The sequence below is a fragment of the Calidris pugnax genome, unplaced genomic scaffold (assembly GCF_001431845.1).
Source record: "Calidris pugnax isolate Ruff unplaced genomic scaffold, ASM143184v1 scaffold326, whole genome shotgun sequence".
Classification (NCBI taxonomy): Eukaryota; Metazoa; Chordata; class Aves; order Charadriiformes; family Scolopacidae; genus Calidris; species Calidris pugnax.
The window spans coordinates 2,123,896-2,143,017 of NW_015091265.1; the positions used below are offsets into that span (position 1 = coordinate 2,123,896).

Consider the following 19,122-nt stretch of genomic DNA (forward strand, 5'->3'; position numbering starts at 1 on the left):
CTTCCAGTGCTAGTGGATTTAATGATGTGGTGTTTTAGAAATTGTGCCTAGATGAAAAAGGTAGATTTAGGGACTACAGAGCTGCACCAATAGATCAGTGCTCCACTTCCACCTACAAAAAACAGGTCTAAGTTGCATTGTGGAAACTACAGGCAGGTGAGTCTACATTTTCATCTTGTAAACTGTTGAGTCTATAATTATGATCACTAAGTGAAAGGATAAAAACAATTTGTTGGAAAAAAGCCAACATGACTTCTGTAGATGGCAGTCCTGCCTCAGCTGATGGAGTTCTTTAATGGTGACAATACACATAGGGATAAAGGAAATACAGTGGAAACAGCACACATGGGTTTTCAGAAAGCATTTGATAAGGTTCGATTGGAACTCCACTGCTGCAGTCAATTTTACTCATCAGTGACCTGGAGGAAAGTATGAATGGTGAAACTCTCCACTTCTCTACTCTATGCTACTATGCTCTCTTGATCAACTGGCACTTTTAGGATGAGCAGCTCCAGAAGGACATATAAAATTAAAAAAGGTGACAGAAGAACCTCAATGTACACGAACGGAAGACACTGCATCTGTGAAAAGACCCTAAAATGTATCTGCATAATACTGAAGTTGGAAACAGCCTTTACAACTGCAAGTAGAGATCTCAGAGTCATCATCATCATTTCTCTAAAGTCATTGGCTCAAAATCCAGTGGCAGCCAAAACAGCCAGTCTAAAGCTAGGCTCTGAGAACAAGATGTGGAGTATAATTTTACAGGTATAAGAAACTCTTGATACGACCGCATACCATGTGCAGTTCAGGTCTCTGCATCCTATGAACATGTAGAGCTAAAGAAAGTATACCAAATGGCAGTTTAAATGATTAAATGGAAAAAGCAGATGTCATAATGAAATAAAAACCTAAGATTTTTCAAGTTGTGGAGCAAAAAGGCTGAGGGATATGACTGAACTTTGCATAAACATAGGCGAGATGAATATAGTATCACATCTACATTACCAAAAGCAGGGAGCACTCACTGAAATTCACAGGAAATCACTTGATACATGTCAAAGAAAGTGTTTCTTTGCACAGTGGGCAGTGATCATCTGGAGCCTTCTAGAGGCAGACACAAGATTAACAGTTTCAAAAAGGAATTGGACAAATTCAGGCACAATAGGGATAGATGATACTAAAGAGACTGACCAGGGGTGTACCCTCTAATATTCCTGCAGGAACTGTGGATCTGGAGGAGATATGAGGGGAACAAATGACAGAAATTGCCCAAACCTACATTCTTTCCTGAAATGATGTTTGTTGTTGCCACAGTCAGAGACGTGATGGTAAGCCAACTAGACTGTTGAACTTTCTGACCCAATATAATGTTTTTTTAATGTTCTTAAGAAATTACCCAAAAAATGGTAGTGAAATTTAGCTAAGACTTCATTATGTTATTCATGTAAATAGTCTATTTAAAAGCAACTCTCTAAGAAAACACACTGCATACATAAGTATATAAGTAGCATAACAGTTGAATTAAGAATAGAAACTAGACTTTAAAAAGTTGCTATTTCAGAAGGTATCTCCTTTTAATATCGCTTATAAGCTTTTTACTTGGTATTCTGTAGGAAACCTAATTATCCAATGATTTGGTATCACACAGTTAAAAAAAAAAAAAGAAACCACAACAAAGTTTGTTAGGGAATTACCGAGAAGAGAGTTGTGTTTCTAAGCTGAAAAACTAAGAAATAATGTTTCCTTTCCTGAAATTCCTCCAAAATAAACATGGTAAATGAAGCCATTAGATAGTTGAGACTTTTTAATTTCAGCATCTTCCTTTCATAAATAAAGCATAAATAAATATATGAATTTATTGTGGATAAAATCTTCTCAGCTTATTTACAAAATACCTAGACATTGGAAAAGATATAGGTTGACTTAATAACTTTCACTTATAACTATGTAAAGACAACTATTCACAAAATGTTGTAACAAAACCAAAATTGGAAGTTACCTGCAGTAGTACATAAAGAACACAACTCTCTTTACAATTTCATTTTGATGTGTTACACTCTGATGACTGAGTAAGAGCCAGGAGTCCCCACTGTGCTGACAATGCCTGTATTAAGAAATTCCAAATAAAGTTGCACACCACAAAACTAGTGCAATTACCATAGCCAAGTTATTTGATTCAATAAATTAGTGATAACACTAAACTATGCTATTATTTATCCATACTGACTTATAAAAAAAATTTATGTTATAAAAATTTACACATCTCCTTTCAAATTCCCCATACTCCTTCTTCCTCCCATGTCCTCAGTGCCAGTGCACAAAGCTCACATGACCCTGGAAACTTCTTAACACATTTCTTGCCCAAGTCTCTGCATGTAAACTTTCTTAGGACTTCAAATCCTTTTGGCTTACCATGGACCACAACATGCTGGATGCTGATCTCCTAATGTAACTGCAGTAGGATCGACAGAGCAGGGGAACTTGTTTCAACTTCTTGTCCTGTGCAAAAGCACCTAATCTCAGCAAAATTCACAAGAAAGAAGAATGTGTACATGTAACTACAGTATCTCTTAAGTAGGCATGTCTTTGCATCTGACAACACGAATAAGAATGAACTGCAGTTTGCAAAATGGAGCAGCTTGAGCTGAAGCTTCATATGTCTTTCAGGAATTGTAAAGTTTAAGCGAACAAGACTAATATCTACTTATAAGAAAACAAAATTCCTTCCTTATCTGATCAAATCTGAAATCACGCTATTCACACTCCAGCCCCTGGCATACAGAATTATAGGTTGTGACTCTCACACTGTCTTCTGAAGGTGCTCCATAATGCATAAAAGATGCCAATTACATCAGGGACCAGAATCTGCTTTTCCTCAGGCCTCCTCTTCAGTCATGGAACAGTCAGTGACATTTCTTCTTTCCCAAGAGAAAATACTCTTCTGCATTACAACCCTTACACAAGGGCACTGCAGGCAGGTGTAATTTTTGCTGCTCACAAAAAATTACATTTTTCCCCAATTTTTCACACTGGCTTACTGATACAGCTCCCTACGCAGTAACCTGTCTTGGTGAATTCCCTGGGATCTACTTCTCCTTGTACTTTGCAGACATGGTGACATGGACGTCACTAGGCTAGGTGGTGACTAACAATTAGGCTTTCGGTATTGAATCAAATCCCACTTTTAAACTATATTAAAGTGTTTGATATTAGGATTCTCTGTTACTAAATACTAGTAATAAACAGCATCAATGTGCAATTAATGCTGGAGAAATTTAACTTCTTAGGTGAAGAGGACAAACACAGTACACTTCATTAATAAATTATATTTAACTTCCAGCAGTTATATTTGTACGTCTAAGACTAAAGCACAGCTTTTAAAGGGCATAATGTAACTTGTGCCTCATCTTGCCTGCAGAGAACTCAGTGGGAGACCTACAACCACCTTCAGCAGAGAGGTTGAATGGATTCCATCATGTGTTTTGGCAAAGGAATTCAACTCTTGAGGATTTTCCACCTGACACTTTTTATCAAGGAAAAAAATTCCTCTGCCTAGAAGTGAACAAAACCCAATACTCACTCAAATTCACACCTGATGGAAAAGCTAAAGATATTGTGGAAAAAATTTTTGAAGGACCAGGAGGTAAGAAAAAGAAGAGGAAGAGGTTTCAGTAATCACAGCACAGTTACTACACAGGTGTTTTACTGCCATCCAGAAAAGAAAGGACACTCTTTAGAAACACTGAAGAAAAAGAAAGAATTGTATTTGTACGTGGTCAATATAAGAATTTGCTTTCAAAATTAAAAGAATACTAGAGCATATTTTTCCCAGCAAATTTTACTCTCTAATTTTGATGTAATTAGTTACAACATTGGTACTTTTCGTGGTATGTAGCTATGTGATACCTTTCTGTAAACAGAATCTCTAAGTAATTACATAAACCCAAGAGCTGGTAAAATTATATTTAGCATTACAACTAGAAAAAAGGCAGTGATACAAAGGAAAAGTGGTCAAATTAAGAGTAACTCCATCAGCTTTTCTTGACAAACTTGTGAATTTTTAAAGTTTTAACACTACTTCCTTTCAAAAACTCACTCCCACCCTTCTGACTCCCAATTTAGGTGCATGGCAGAAAAACATGAAGCCTTTCTCTCCCAGTATTGTGGTGCCACAGAATTTTTCATATCTGTTCACCTCCTTATTTATTTTGAACCACTGACAGCCCTGAGTAAGTAGCACTGTGGCTGCTGATCCTCCAAGCTGCCAGGGTGGCTCTCAGGCTGATGGCCACTGCCCGTGCGGCTGCCAGTAGCCACTGAGGATGCCACGTGCCTCTGATCTCACAGGCAATGAATGACTGCCATTCCCTCACTGAACCCTGAAGAGGCTAGCAAGCAGACTAAGTTGTGATGAACTGCAAGCAGCTTTTCCTTTTGACACAACAAATGGTGAAGATGCTGGAGATAGTCTGAATTTCTTGTAAGTCCTTGGATCATCTAATGGCTTGCAACAAATGAGCATGGTGGTGCTCAGGGACTAAAATAGATGTAACCTACTAGCACTGCTCATTCCCTTCCTACATATCTTACACATTGCTGCACCCATGCCTGGAACAGGAGCTTTGCTGGACTCTCCGTCTGTCTAAAGCAGCAGGAGCTGTGAATTTTGCCTCAGCAGGAAGTTCATCACTGAACATATTACATTTCCTTCTCCTTCTAAAAAGCTGCAGGTGGGATCTGTGCCAAGCATGGAGATTTTAGTTCATCTAGGGCTCATGTAACCATGGTTTGTTCCATTTTCTCTGTAGTTCACATGGATTTTCATCTTTCACAGCTTGGCTTGAATACTGAATCCAAATGAATCTCCAAAATGTGAATAAAGTTTCAAACCTCCAACTTTTGCAAGATTTATGCCATATTTGCCCTTATTGCTACTCTGCTTGGTTTGTTACTACTGCAAATCTCAAGGCAGTTTCATTATGGGGAGTTTACATGGCTCTAAAAATTATTTTCTTCTCATTGCTCGTTTCTGTGTCCACCAAAGGGTAGGAGCAGACTAGACCCATCTGACTCAGTGCGCCACTCTCCACAACTAATCTATTTTGAAATAAATGGCCTATATCTTATGAATACTAAGGCTTGAAATAAAGTATTTTCCAATTGGACTAGTAGCTGAAACAGAAAAAATGGTTCTTTGACTTGGCTATTGTGAACTTTGTTGAGCCTACTGCAGCTGTAAATTGTTCTTTCCATATATTTATAATCATTAGTGTTTTTATTGAAGGTGTTTTTCCATACTTTAAAGGGTTTTTTTGGTCATAATAACCGGTGATTTGTTTTCTGCTCACTTCTACTGGCTACAGTCTGGCTTTTATTTCTTTCATAGTACCAATCCCTTACCTGCAAATTAGATTTCATTTCTGTGAGAACATAAAAAAGAATGTGCATTATTGACCAGACGAGGAACTTAAGAGCTATAGAGGCTACTTTCAGAATAACGGTGTGCTGTAATTTTTCTTTTAAGGCATAGAAATGCTGAAATATGCATTGTCATAGGCTTTGCCACACATAAAAATGGACATAAAAGTTCTTCCAGCACAGGAACAGTGGATTACATTTATAAGATAGGTATTTTTTCTCCTCCACTTTGTATGAATGTCTATGATTCTATGTAACTGAAAAGGCAGAGTTGTATTGCTCCCTTGGTAGGAAGAACAGACAGGTGGAAGGTAGGTAGGAGAAACAATCCCTGACCTCATTGCAATCTTCCTGCCATTTACTGAGCGTAATTGAGGGGCACAACGAGTCAAGAATGACACAATGCCTGAAAAAAAACATCTTAATAGGTTTAAGCACAAAAATGTTGCAAGAAAGTCATCACAACAAGGTGGTTCAAGCTAAAATGAGGTGTTACAAAGTCAAGTTGTAGATGTCTGAAAAGAGGGTTGAGTTAATATTGTAGTTATTGACACAACCCAAAAGCTACTATTGCACTAGACGAGTCATAAATGTGTAAAATATGCCTGTCGAGTCCTAAGGGCTTGTCTGAATATTTTACAATGAGTTTCTGTCAGGTGTCCGAGTAAAGACTGTATCCTCTACTGCCTAATCAAAGTGAGATATTGAGAAATGAATTTTCAAAGCGAGACATTGCTGTACAGTACAACTGAAGCGAGATGAAAATGTACCCAAAGGCACAGCGCCAAGGACTTTGTTTCAACATCAAACACTGAGAGATCAGTCTCATTTTCCTATTGTACTGACAGGAAGAACTACGGTTCTGATCTGTTGAGCCTAATTTTGCACACCTTTGCATCTTACACGGGATACCTGGACAAAGAAGGTCTGCAGTGGAAGGGACACAGTATGTTTTGTGGTTTGAAGACTCAATATTAGAATTGTTAGAGTTTGATTAGTATTTCTCACTAGGTCATAGAAATGCCCGGGAGAAAATTTCAATTTTAACAATGTTCTGTCACTTCTATAGCATTTTCTGCCTCTTTGTACTTCATACGAATACACTACACAGAAATGCTAGCCAAACAATATTCCCAGAACGGTGTAGCTTCAGCAAACCTCATTAGCTTTAGCAAGAGAGTTGAGATGGGTACTGCTCAATGCAAATATAGAAATTGTTTTCTGTCCATGATTAGCTGAAATAGTTAAAAATGCATATAAAGCATCACCCTTAGTACTTATACATTTAGCCTACTTTTACCATTTATTTAACCTCTTTCTGAAAAGATATCAGCATAAACCACTGACATCTTGGACTATACAGCAATGTTAAGAACACAAAATAAAGTATGTTTGGCCATTTTTTTTCTGCAGAAATTTGCTACGTTTTCTATAACACCAGTAAGTCAGATCATAAAACTGACAGATATTCAAAACAATCAAGAAGAGTCTTAAAACCAAATTTTATACTGTGTTATTCACAGAATTTACCAAACATATTTTGAGCTTTAAGGAAAGCTAGGTTCTCCTGAATCTCATTTAAATAGATTTTAATAGTAATCAGTAGTTTAGGGACCTCGGGTCCATGTTGATTCCTGTCAAGAAAAGTGTTTTCCAGTGGCTCACTACAAGCCTTAATGTACAACATAGAGCCAATTGGAGGTGCATGAAAAATCTCATGCATGAAAATCTAGGTTCCCCTGCAGGTAATCTGGAAGTTAGGTATGGATGTGATCATGTTTGCCGTTCAAGAACAGTCCAGTGTTTAACAACTTAATTTCAATAGGGCATCTTCATGACCTGAATTCACCAGAAAGCCTGTTACCAGGTTTCTTAATTTAAGAAAATGTTTAAATTCTGATTCTTATCCATAATTTGAAAACACAGACTTCTTAGAAGACAAATTTTAGCCAGACTTAAAGCTTTCCCCGAAAAACACAGTTTTTAACTGTTTCATAAATTGTTTTATTTTGCCTGTGCACTTTTTATGCCCTTATCCTATGATGTTTGTTTTGTGTAGGGTTTTTCTAAAGCTAAGCATGAAGTCCTCATCCTTGAACCCTGATGAGCTGTGGCTGGTAAGAACTGGAGCTGGGGAAGACAGAGATACCCAAGGCTTACTCAAGACTGAGCATCAGGCAGATGAATTCAAAGGACAAGCAACTGAAGCCAAAAAGACCCAGCAAGTGAGGACACTGCCTTGAAAACATAGTTACAAGTGAAATACACAAGACATCAAAAAAACCCATATAGTATTTTCAAAAAAATACTGTGAAACTGCTTATTTCTCCTGCACTATAGATCATGCAAGTTGCAGGTAGTCCTGGGAACAATCTGGAGGGAAAGTAAATTCTAAAATCACAGCACATCAGAACATTTTGGACGACATCATCTAGCCTGGGAGTATAAGAATGCATGTAAGCAGAAGTCTCAAAAGTCTCTTTATGTCTAGATCTGTCAGATCTCTAGATAATTTTTAACTAAAAATGACACTGAAAGAAGGGGCATTTTTATTTAAATAAAAAATTGATTTCCCCAGAGAGCAAGGCAGAAGACAACCTAGTCCAATATAAACACATTAGTGTATTAAAACATAAACTATAGGAAACAAGTGAAACTAATGTGAAGGTACACCGCTTAGCAGGATTTCTGAGATGCTAGACAAACCAAATTGGTGCACTTGCTCTGAATGCAGTCCTCCTACATATGGGGATGTTGAATACACAAAAAAAGGAGGTCAAGTGGCTGTAGCATATGTAAAAAATATTTACGGTGACTAATTTGATCTATATCCTTAAAGAAAAAGCATGAGAAAATTTACCATATGCTTTAATGGCAGCAACTTCTGGCAATCAGCAAAATACAGCTCCAAAATGCACAATGATGAAATTGAAACGTGCCGACTGTATCATACAATCTGCTAGATTAATAAAAAAGTGGACAAAAATTACCTGTGGAACTCCTCACAAATTATTGCAATTCACAGTCCATATTGCTCATGGGAGATTTTAACAATACAGATTTGTATTGAATAATGCAAACAAACAGTCTGACACTGATGAAAGTGGCTTTCTGTTGCCCGCAAGAGAATTTCATGATCCAGAAAGCAAAAATTTCAACCCCAGGAGAACCTGTCTCGGAAGCAGGACTTATTTATAGACTCCAAGATGAAGGAAGGCTGTAATGGGGGTAATCATAATTGATAGCTTAAATTCAGCACAGAAGCAAGAAATAGATTCAGCGAGAGCAAGAACAGAAGGAGATGAAGCTTCATCATGGAAATATTGAGGCCTTAAGAAATCTGGAAAGTAATATGGAATTCATATAGTTTAGCTTTTGCTTTCAGAGGATGGAAGAGGTGCTCTCTTCACATTCTGTGTTTACTAAACATCTGCAGGCAAACATTGTGAATACCAGATGCTCAGTGAAATACCTCTTAACAGGTTGATAAGCTTATTGCAGATCAATTCAATATATTATGAAGCCGTCAGTGCTCTCGCGCTCCACATCACTTTGACCTCATCCTTTGCTTTCCAGCATAAGAAGCAGCTGGTTTAAGTATCAGTTATACCTGAATAGCTAACTATAGCAGTAGCTAATAAGAAAAAAAAGAAGACTGGATTTAAGGCTCTCCAGAAAAAAAACCCAAGAGGCCAGGCCTGTGCTTCAAATAAGAAGGATACACAAGTACAACAGAAGGCGGCCACAAAGCAGCAGAAGCATTGATGGGACTGAAGCACATCAGCTGGCCAGGAGATCACCTCCATCTCTTCTGAGAACTTCACAGCTGAGCCCTTAGAAAGCAACTCCAAACCTCAACCTTGCCAGAAGGGACTCATAACATCATCAAGATGCTCCAAATATGGTTCTAAGTTCATTACCTTTTTTAGTGCTATTTTAGTCCTCATTTCCAGACAAGCCTTTCTCTCTTACTTCAGCTGCACTAGTTATTAGCAGGTCTTTGGGACTAGTCAGAAGGATTTTGGGTGGGTGTCCCTCAAGGCTTGCAGGACCTGGGTGTAATATAACATTTGTCTCACACATGGGAAGAACTACACATGGGACAAAATGGAAGGGAATTATTTAGGAGATTAGCTAAGAGAAATTAATTACAGTGAGATTAAACAGTGGAATAAAAAAAAACAGAATAAACTTAGAGCATTAGGAAAAACAGACATAAACTACTTCAAACTGATGAGTAACATTTACAAAGCATTGGTATTTGGGATATACCAAATTAGATACATTATAATAAAATGCATCCCAGAAAACAAGCTTGCAATGAAAGGAGAACGGACTGTGTGATGTATTTGGCTTCTTTTTTTTTTCCTTGTTCTAGGATATTTCACCTATTCTGTGATGTAGCAATCTTTGAGCTGTGTAAGGTAATTCTGAGACAGCAATCAGTAATTTACATAATTAGTGCAACAGTATTTAATTACATGATTACTGTAAATAAGTGTAAAACTCTAATGGTGTAATTAGAATGTGTAATTACTACTTGTAATTACATAATTAGGTATGATGATATATAACTGAACTTCTCATGGAAAAAAAAGGATATTTACAAGCCCAGCTATAGGAACCAGTATAGTGCACAATTATACTGGTGGTATAAAAAAAAAAGTTGCCATTTTAATGCTAGCTATACTAAAAGTAGCTTAAAAGTAGATGAATGCTAAAGGTTTGTGAACTGTGCCCAGAAGAATGCATTGGCTTTCCTGAATAGGAGTGGTTCAGTGATTACAGTCAGTACAAACATTATTCCCGTGTTAATTATATGTTATTAATTGATCACTCTTCACACGCTTCATCGAATAACATGAGTATTAAGAGTGGCATAATGGAATATCTACATTGTGTAGCATTTTCCAGTTACTGATTTAAGTAATATATCAGTTTTATCTTACGTGTTCAAAGCACCTCTGATTTTACGCTCCTCCCATGATACTATCCTGCAGACACTGTATTGGTGGTAACTCCATGCGTGGGTCTACTTCCCCAGAGGAAGTAGAGAACAGAAGCTTTTAACCACTGCACTCTGGTGCTGCATTGCCATGCCTCCCACTTACCACGCCATGCACACTCTGCAGCTAGCAAATTAACAGTTACTGCAATGCACGTTTTAAAACGCATTGTCCTTGATCTCTAAACCAAAGCAATTTGACTGTTGTATAGACCCTTATCATAATTATGAAAAATCTCCAACACTGAACAGAATTACCCTTTCAGATTCCTTAGTGTTCTTTCCTATGGGTGGATAATGGAGTCCTGGGTCACAGTGGTGAACTTTTATATACAGATGCATCTCCAGGAAGATTGTGGGACTAGGTGAGTTGACTTACCAGTGCAAATCCCCCAAGCACGACCCAGAAAGACAGACTGTAGGCAGCCTATTTTACAATTCAGTAACTGACATTAGCAAAATCATTTCACTATTTCAATATACAGTAAATTTAATTTTTTTGTACACATATACATTCCATTATATGCTCTCCAAACCACAGATCTGTATATATGTGCATAAACATAAGGGAAATCCAGTATAGTATGTAATATATACAACTTCACACATGTATATTACATGTATAAAAAGAAAAAGAAATATGAAACTGCAGATAATGATCCAGAAAACGCAATGATCACTTCAACAGCTTTGACTACCCCATTTCCAGCAAAACAGGAGATCAGTCTTATGTGATCTATTATCTGAGCAATGTTCATAATGCAGCCAAAAAACCAGAAGGGGTAAACTCTGAAGAGATGGATGAGATTCCTGGTAAAATTCTAAAAGGCAGTTCAGTTGCATCTTAGAAGGAAATACATGAAGTGTTTCACCAGCAACTTTTACAGAAAACTTTAATAGATGTTCATTTTTTAACAAATTCTTTTAGGTAGCCGTATAGGCCTGTAAAATTTCTCAAAGCAAAACATAATTTTTGATTTCTGTCTGGAATTATATATACATTATGCTGGATGCCTCAAATCTTTGGCCTGATGCATATATTATTCTGGGAATTAACTGTGGCTAATTCCCAGCCTGTCATTTGTGGTTATTGGTCCATGTTGTTTTCCTCTCCTTTCTTCCTCCCCATGCATGCACAATGTGAACATTGAGAAATTAAGCCTATTCTTTAACTTTGTTATGTTTCATTTATTTAGGATTCAACGTATTATACTTTTTATTTTATTTTTCTGCTACACGTAGCAGATCTGCCTTCTCCTTATTGAATGTGGCTGGATCGATGGGCCGAGACCAACAAGATGAGGTTCAACAAGGCCAAGTGCCGGGTCCTGCACTTGGGTCCCACCAACCCCAGGCAGCGCTACAGGCTGGGGGCAGAGTGGCTGGAGAGCTGCCGGGCAGAAAAGGACCTGGGGGTGTTGGTTGACTGTCGGCTGAACATGAGCCAGCAGTGTGCCCAGGTGGCCAAGAAGGCCAACAGCATCCTGGCCTGTATCAAGAACAGCGTGGCAAGTAGAGCCCGAGAGGTGATCGTCCCCCTGTACTCGGCACTGGTGACCGAGTACACTGAGACCCCACCTCGAGTACTGTGTCCAGTTTTGGGCCCCCTACCACAAGAGGGACATTGAGGTGCTGGAGCGGGTCCAGAGAAGGGCAACAAAGCTGGTGAGGGGTCTGGAGCACAAGTCTTACGAGGAGAGGCTGAGGGAACTGGGGTTGTTCAGTCTGGGGAAGAGGAGACTGAGGGGAGCCCTTATCGCTCTGTACAAGTACCTGAAAGGAGGCTGTAGAGAGACGGGGGTCGGTCTCTTCTCCCAAGTTACAGATGATAGGACAAGGGGTAATGGCTTCAAGTTGTGCCAGGGGAAGTTCAGGTTGGATATTAGGAAACATTTCTTTACTGAAAGGGTTATCCAGCATTGAAATGGGCTGCCCAGGGAGGTGGTGGAGTCACCATCCCTGGAGGTATTTAAGAAACGTGTAGACATGGTTCTTCAGGGCATGCTCTAGTGCCCAAGATTACTGGTTTGTGGTGGGGTGCTGTGTGGGTGGGTGATGGTTTTTGGTTTGGTGGTTGTTGTGTGTTTAGGTGGTGGGTGGTGGTTAGTGTTTTTTGTGGTTTTTTCGTGGTGTTTTTTTTTTTTTTTTTTTTTTTTTTCTGTGATTCTGTGATAACTCCAATATTTCATGTATTTTGGATTTGATATCTAAAACTACAAATGTTAATACATAAATATTTTCCTTTTCCTCTTTAAGGTACCAGGCTTGACATATCTTGGGAGTATATTAGCTTTTTCCACACCACCGTCATATTAGCATCCTTTGACTAAAACACACAGGTTTTCTTCTCTGCATTATTTCAAATCCATGAGCCTCTAGCGTCTGTTATAATTGTTAAGTTAAGGTATATTGCATTTTGTACCATAGCAGTTTATTCTTTTTGGGGTTTGGTTTTTTTTTTTGGTATTCAAGACTACATAGTCTTTCATAACCTTTTGCCTTTTTTACTCCTGCGTTTGTTGATATCTTCTAAGAATTACTGTTGAAGATAGAATACTTGGAGAGATGAAACCTTAGCCTGAATCAGTTTTTGTATTTTTCCACCACACTATTTACTTCTTCATGTTTGATTCTTACATAATAATTTTGCATTTTTGCAAATGCTTCCATCATATCAGATGCTTTACTTGAATGCATGACAGATTTGCTTTCTTTGATTTTCTCCATTTTGAAAAGACTAAGATGGCTATTTTGGGCATTATTTATTTGTAGACTACAGTAATATTTCCATAGTATACTATAGTTGTTTCTGCAAAAGAAAATATTTATTTTATTTTGAAAAATAGATGTGAAAACGTGCAATACTTACTCTGTTGGCAGTTTCTTCCCATAAATTCACCTGGGCATTCACAGGAATAGTTGGCAACGAGATCCGTACAGATTCCACCATTCTTGCAGGGTTCGGCTTCACATTCATTTACATCTGCAGGAAGATTGTAAGATAATGTCACAATTAACAAAGAGAAATTGTAAAAGCAATAAACACATGTTTTAAAGCACTAAAATACAATGTATTTATACAACTGACACTAGAAGACATACATTTTTTTGCCCAGCAAAGATGCTTGGTAAACATTTTGATTAAACATGCTTTAGGAAAAAAACAAAGCAATCTCATCTAGATTTAGCTAATTTCATATACCTACTTAAGTTTTACTATATGTCGCATCACACACCATAATTTAAAGTTTTGCTCAGGGATATTCACTGTAACATCCAGAGGACATCAGGGGCACAAGTCACAGTTTGGCCTTAAATAAACAAACTGGTTCTAACAGAGTACTCGTTAGTGATCCTTGCAACTTCAAGAAATCTGGCTACTTCTTTATCAACAGATGCCAGTTAAGAATGTCTCTCAGTTCATCTTAATTCATTAAACTTCTAATTGACAAGGTTGTTCAATGGGCTAAAAAATTTCCTTTCTGTGCATGAGTTAGTGGGCAAATTGAAACTAATAGATTAATCTAGAAGCTTGCAAATTTTATTAAATGCAAAAGACAGAAAAGGTGGTTAATTTCATTTGAGTTTCCCTTTCCCATACTTTGTCAAATGCTGCAAGAACAACACTCCTCTGTGTATTTCAGTACAGTAATCTTTAAGTATAATACCAGATTCTTTTTTTCAAATGCAATATAGTGTTTTTCAGTCATCATGAATAGGCAGATGAAGGATAATGACATCTCATAATTAAAATTCTCCTTCGCTGCATTTATGTTTATTCTTTATGGAAGAGAAACATTGTATGGGCTTTATACAATATTGTCTCAAAGAGCTGCATCAACGCATACAGTTGAATATTTAAAAGATGGAAGACCACACAAGCTTCATTAACAGTTGAAGTCCTTTGCATTACATGCTGTAAACTGCAAAGAGAAAAGCAGTCTTTAGCCTGTACTACAATTTTACTTCACTCAGTTTTGCTTGATTTTGGATACAGCTGCCGATAGAGCGCATATATACACAGCACAGAAATAAGTTCAAATGAGAAGGCATTTAACAGAGATGAACTAGTTGCATTCACTGGTGGGTGAAATGCCCTGTGAATTGAACACTCTTGTGTTGAATCTGCTTCTGTCCTCAAAATGCAAATCTGGTTTGCACTGCATATACAAACTAAAGAAGAGGCTACATAGATGTCGGAACCTGAGGTAATAAGGCTTGTGCAGAACAAGCAGAATTCTGCTCTAGCAATAAAGTTGCTTTATTTCTAGTAGGTGAGTATGTAACTTTTGTACTTTTAATTTGATCTTTTACATTTACTAGGACTCTATGTACAAAAACTCAGTGTTTTAATACACACGTCTTGCCTAGATCTTTCAGAATTTGTGATGTCTCCAGGGAAGTCTGCACCTCTAGAGTTTTTTTCTGCAGATCTAAAAAGCTGTGTAGCTTTTAAGTTATGTATGAAATGTATGTGAGCTAGGTTGAAAACTGACTAAATAGCTGGGCCCAGAGGATGGTGATCCGTGACAAAAAGTCTAGTTGGAGGCCACTAACTATCAATGGCCTGGAGTCAATACTGGTCTAATCCTCTTCAACATTGTCATGAATTATCTGAATGATGGGGCAGAGTGAACCCTCACCAAGTTTGCTGATGACACAAAACTGGGAGGAGTGGCTAATACACCAGATGGGTGTGCTGCCATCCAAAGGGACCCCAACAGGCTGGAGAAATGGGCTGAACAGGAACCTTATGAAATTCATCAAGGGAAAGTGCAAAGTCCTGCCTCTGCCCTTGGGGAGGAACAGTCCCATGCACCAGTACACACTGGGGGGCCAAAAAGCTGGAAAGCAGCTTCTCAGACAATGACCTGGGAGTCCTGGTGGATAACAAGTTGCCCATCAAGACAGCAAGACATCTTTGTGGCAAAGAAGGCCGACAGCCTTCTGGGCTGTATTAGGCAGAGCACTGCCAGCATGTCAAGGGAGGAGATCCTTCCCCTTTACTCGACATTAGTGAGGTCACACCTAGAGTGTGGTGTCTCGTTCCGGACTCTCCAGTATGAGACAGACACAGACATACTGGGGAGAGTCCAACAAAGGGCCACCACAGCGATTAAGGAACTAGAGCACCTTACCTATGGGGCTAAAGTAAATGCATAAGACCAAGAGAGCTCTTACTGGTTAGTTTAAAGAAGAGGAGGAAACTCATCCATATATATAAACAACTGAAGGGACAGTGCAAAGAAGATGGAGCCAGGTTCTTTTCAGTGGTGACCAGTGACAAGATGAGGCAATGGGCACAAACTGAAAGACAGGACATTCTGTCTTGATATCATAAAACACTTGTTTTACTTGAAGGGTGACTGAACTGTGGTATAGATTGTCCAGGGTGTTTGTGGAGTCTCCATCCATGGAGATGTTAAAAAACCATTTGTATATAGCCCTTTGCAACCAACTTTAGGTGACCCTGCTTGAGCAGGAAGAGGTGGACCAAATGACCTCCAGAGGTCACTCAAGCCTTCTGTGACACAGTGATAATCTTCTTGTTGCCATGAACAGGACAGCAGTGACGGTCCTTCAGCTAAATGTGGTGGCTTGCTTCAGTTCTTTGAACTAGAAAAAAAAATCAGAATTTTATACTAAAATTGGTGATAGCTACTGATCTGTGAGCTTGTTGTTAATCCCTTTCGTCTTATTATTTGTTGCCTATAAGAATATCACATAATGGACTAATAAAAAAACCACAGGGTTAGCTGAATTTCTGTCTATTAAAGAGGAAGAAGAGAAGTACCAGCTTAGCGTGCAAGAAATAAAACCTGCCAAGGGAAATGACCAAAGAACAGATCTGCTCAATTCTAAATTAAATTCTTTATCTGTATTTATAAAATTTAACAAGATTCCTGAGCTCCCTATTTGCCTTTTTTAGTAAAGCCCATTAACCTTACATTTTCATAAGGTTATTCATCATCTTAATACAGGCTAACGCATTTGCAAGAAAAAAATATGAAGGTCACTGTGAACTAAAAAACATTAAGTGAACATATGAACTATCTTTTACTTGGTGAAATAAAGGTAGTAAATTATCCTCTTAAAAGCTTTTCTGTGTAAAGATAATATCTTCTCAAGATATTCAAATTTTTATAATTTGTCATTCATATTGAAATATGTAGGAAAAAATGCACAATTTTCCAGCATATGCTATATTGTCTATGCAGTGATGTAGAAAACAGACTGAACCCTAAGTACCAAACTCTTTTAAACCAATCCTCATATTCTATCCCTATGGAGCAATTAGCTATGATCAGTGCAGAAAGATGGAAGTTTATTATTATTATCTTTCTCACTTGGATTCTACAGTGATTTTTTTTCAGTAATTTGAGAACCTTTAGTCTCATCAGTTCAAACAAATATGTCATATTTGATGAATGAGGAAAGACTAGCTCATTGTAGCACTGTGTTTGATACCAGAACAGACAATGAACTGAACTGTGTTAAAGAAAGGAGCATAAGTTCTACAGAATTATTTAATTTACTAGTCATTATTTCTTTTGATTGAACATGCAGATGTAGCATATTTAATTAAAAGTGCTTCCTGCAAATTGTGGTCAGATTTTATTCAAATTCCTAGATGTGCCAATTATCATACTAAACTTTACACCAGCTGGTGTGTTTCTTTCTTCTGAAACACATGTATTGCCTTTTAAACTTTGTGATATTGTCATGAGTAAAAGTAAAATTGAGTAGAAATTCTAAAATGTCAGAGTTTCTGAACTAGTTGCTCCTAAAGACTATAAAGGTTCCTACAGAAAAGCAATCTATGTTGTCAGATAAAAGTTCTTCACTGCCCATGCAATCAACCTACCTATGTGAGAAGGATGTGCTTTTACTATAAATTACTAATATAAATTACTAATACAGATTACTAATACAGATTAAAATCACTATAGGTTGCTCATGATCTTAGGTTTTATGTTGGGTCAGATTTTGGAGTGTAGTTTAGATAACAAGCTTACACACTGCAATAACTAAAACACAGAAAACTGGGTACTACCAAAGAATTCAGAGTTACTTAGAGAGGGATCTAATAAGACTGAGTGAAATAGGCTCCTAAAGAGGCTTAAGTGCCAGCACAGGAAAGCTTCTGTATTTCTAAATAGTGCTCAGGTTTGCTAAAAAAAACCCCTACACAACAACCACCAAAAAACCTGATAAATCCCCACCCAGTCCAAAAAATCCAACCTCTCCCATGTCCAATCCCCCAAAATTTCTCTACTGAAGGTGGATTCTGAAATTGATAGTGGTACAGGAACAAGGAAACTCTGACCACTTTCTGAAAGTAGGTGGTTCCTTGAATAATAGGCTGAAGGGCTAAGACAGTTGATTAGGAAGTAAAGGTTTCTTTTTTATGTTGAAGATGATTAAATTTACATTTCCTGCCTTTAAGATCAAACCATAACTACAAAGCTATTAACCACACTTGCATTTGAAGCACAGTCATCGGCAGCCTGGAATAGAAGTATGCTGTCAGAAATTGGGCAAGTAAGAGAGAACTTCACTATATTATATATTATATAGTGATTTGATGAATCATCATGCGACAGAGGTCTGGGGTTTTGTCCTTCTTTGCTGGATTTTATATATTTTTTAAATCCTCTAAGTATTTAATAAAACATGAACAAAAGCTAGTACTGTACTTGCAAACATAATATAATTAAAAAAACATGCTCCTTGTTTTGGACTTTACCTGTTAAATACAGTCACATGTTTTCCTGAAAAATTACCCCATGTGATATGGGTATATAAATTATGTAACTTATAAGTAAAAATTTAACTATTACTTGCAGTAATTTGAGCTACTTGGTATAAACATGGCTTTTTGTCATGAAGGGACTAATAAACTCAATCAGTTGGTTTTGCCAACACAGCTTGCGTTTTGGCTGCAAATGCCCACCAGTATCTTGTTCCTGTCCCCTGCTTGCTTGTTCTGTACTTAGCCCAAATTCCTGGTTCCTGCCACCTGAACACTTGTTTCTGATCCAGGACTACCTTTTGCTGTACAGATTTCCTGAAGTTCCCTCCTGCTGACAAGCACATTCTTTCTTTCCTTATGCTTTGATTTTGTACTTGGTTTAGCTTCCTGTTCACACTTGGTCTGCCCATCTCAACTCTAAGACATGCTTTTAATCAATCTTTAACCTGATAGAATCATTGGCCCATTGTAGCCACAGCATCTAGGTTCAAGTGTCCACACTGGAAATCAGCTTGGTCATTATTAGGAGCATTGATTAGACATAATCCAGTTATGCCTTACTAATATTGAAAACATTTTTTTTTCCACAATAAAGTCAATTTAGTATTGAGAAAGCAGATTGGAACAGAAAATGAGCTGGTTATAACCTCTGTATCATAACTGGCTTCTATGAAGACCCACAACTACCACTCTTTAAAGATCAAATCACGATTAGAGAAACATGAATCCTCTGCCCCCAATTTTCTTTTTAAAGAAAGCTAGAAAACTTAAGAAACTTCCCTACCAAGCTCTATTTTAAAATAAAAGTTGTTGATAATTAACAACCTGTTCAAATACCTTTACATTTGGAAACTGATCACACATAAAGTGCAGAAACGTATTCTATGGAATAATTATCTTTTAGCTGGAGCTTATTCTAAGCTTTGCTTATAGTGGCTTGATA

At 37.6% G+C, this 19,122-nt stretch overlaps 1 protein-coding gene across 1 annotated transcript in view; it reads right to left on the reverse strand.

The window, feature by feature from the left end:
* Positions 1–19,122, reverse strand: part of EDIL3 (EGF-like repeats and discoidin I-like domains 3) — a 187,898-nt gene that overhangs the window by 88,625 nt on the left and 80,151 nt on the right. Inside the window, exon 5 of the mRNA XM_014960493.1 lies at positions 13,296–13,409. Coding sequence (XP_014815979.1) covers positions 13,296–13,409 — 114 coding nt within the window. The remainder of the gene's footprint in view (positions 1–13,295; positions 13,410–19,122) is intronic.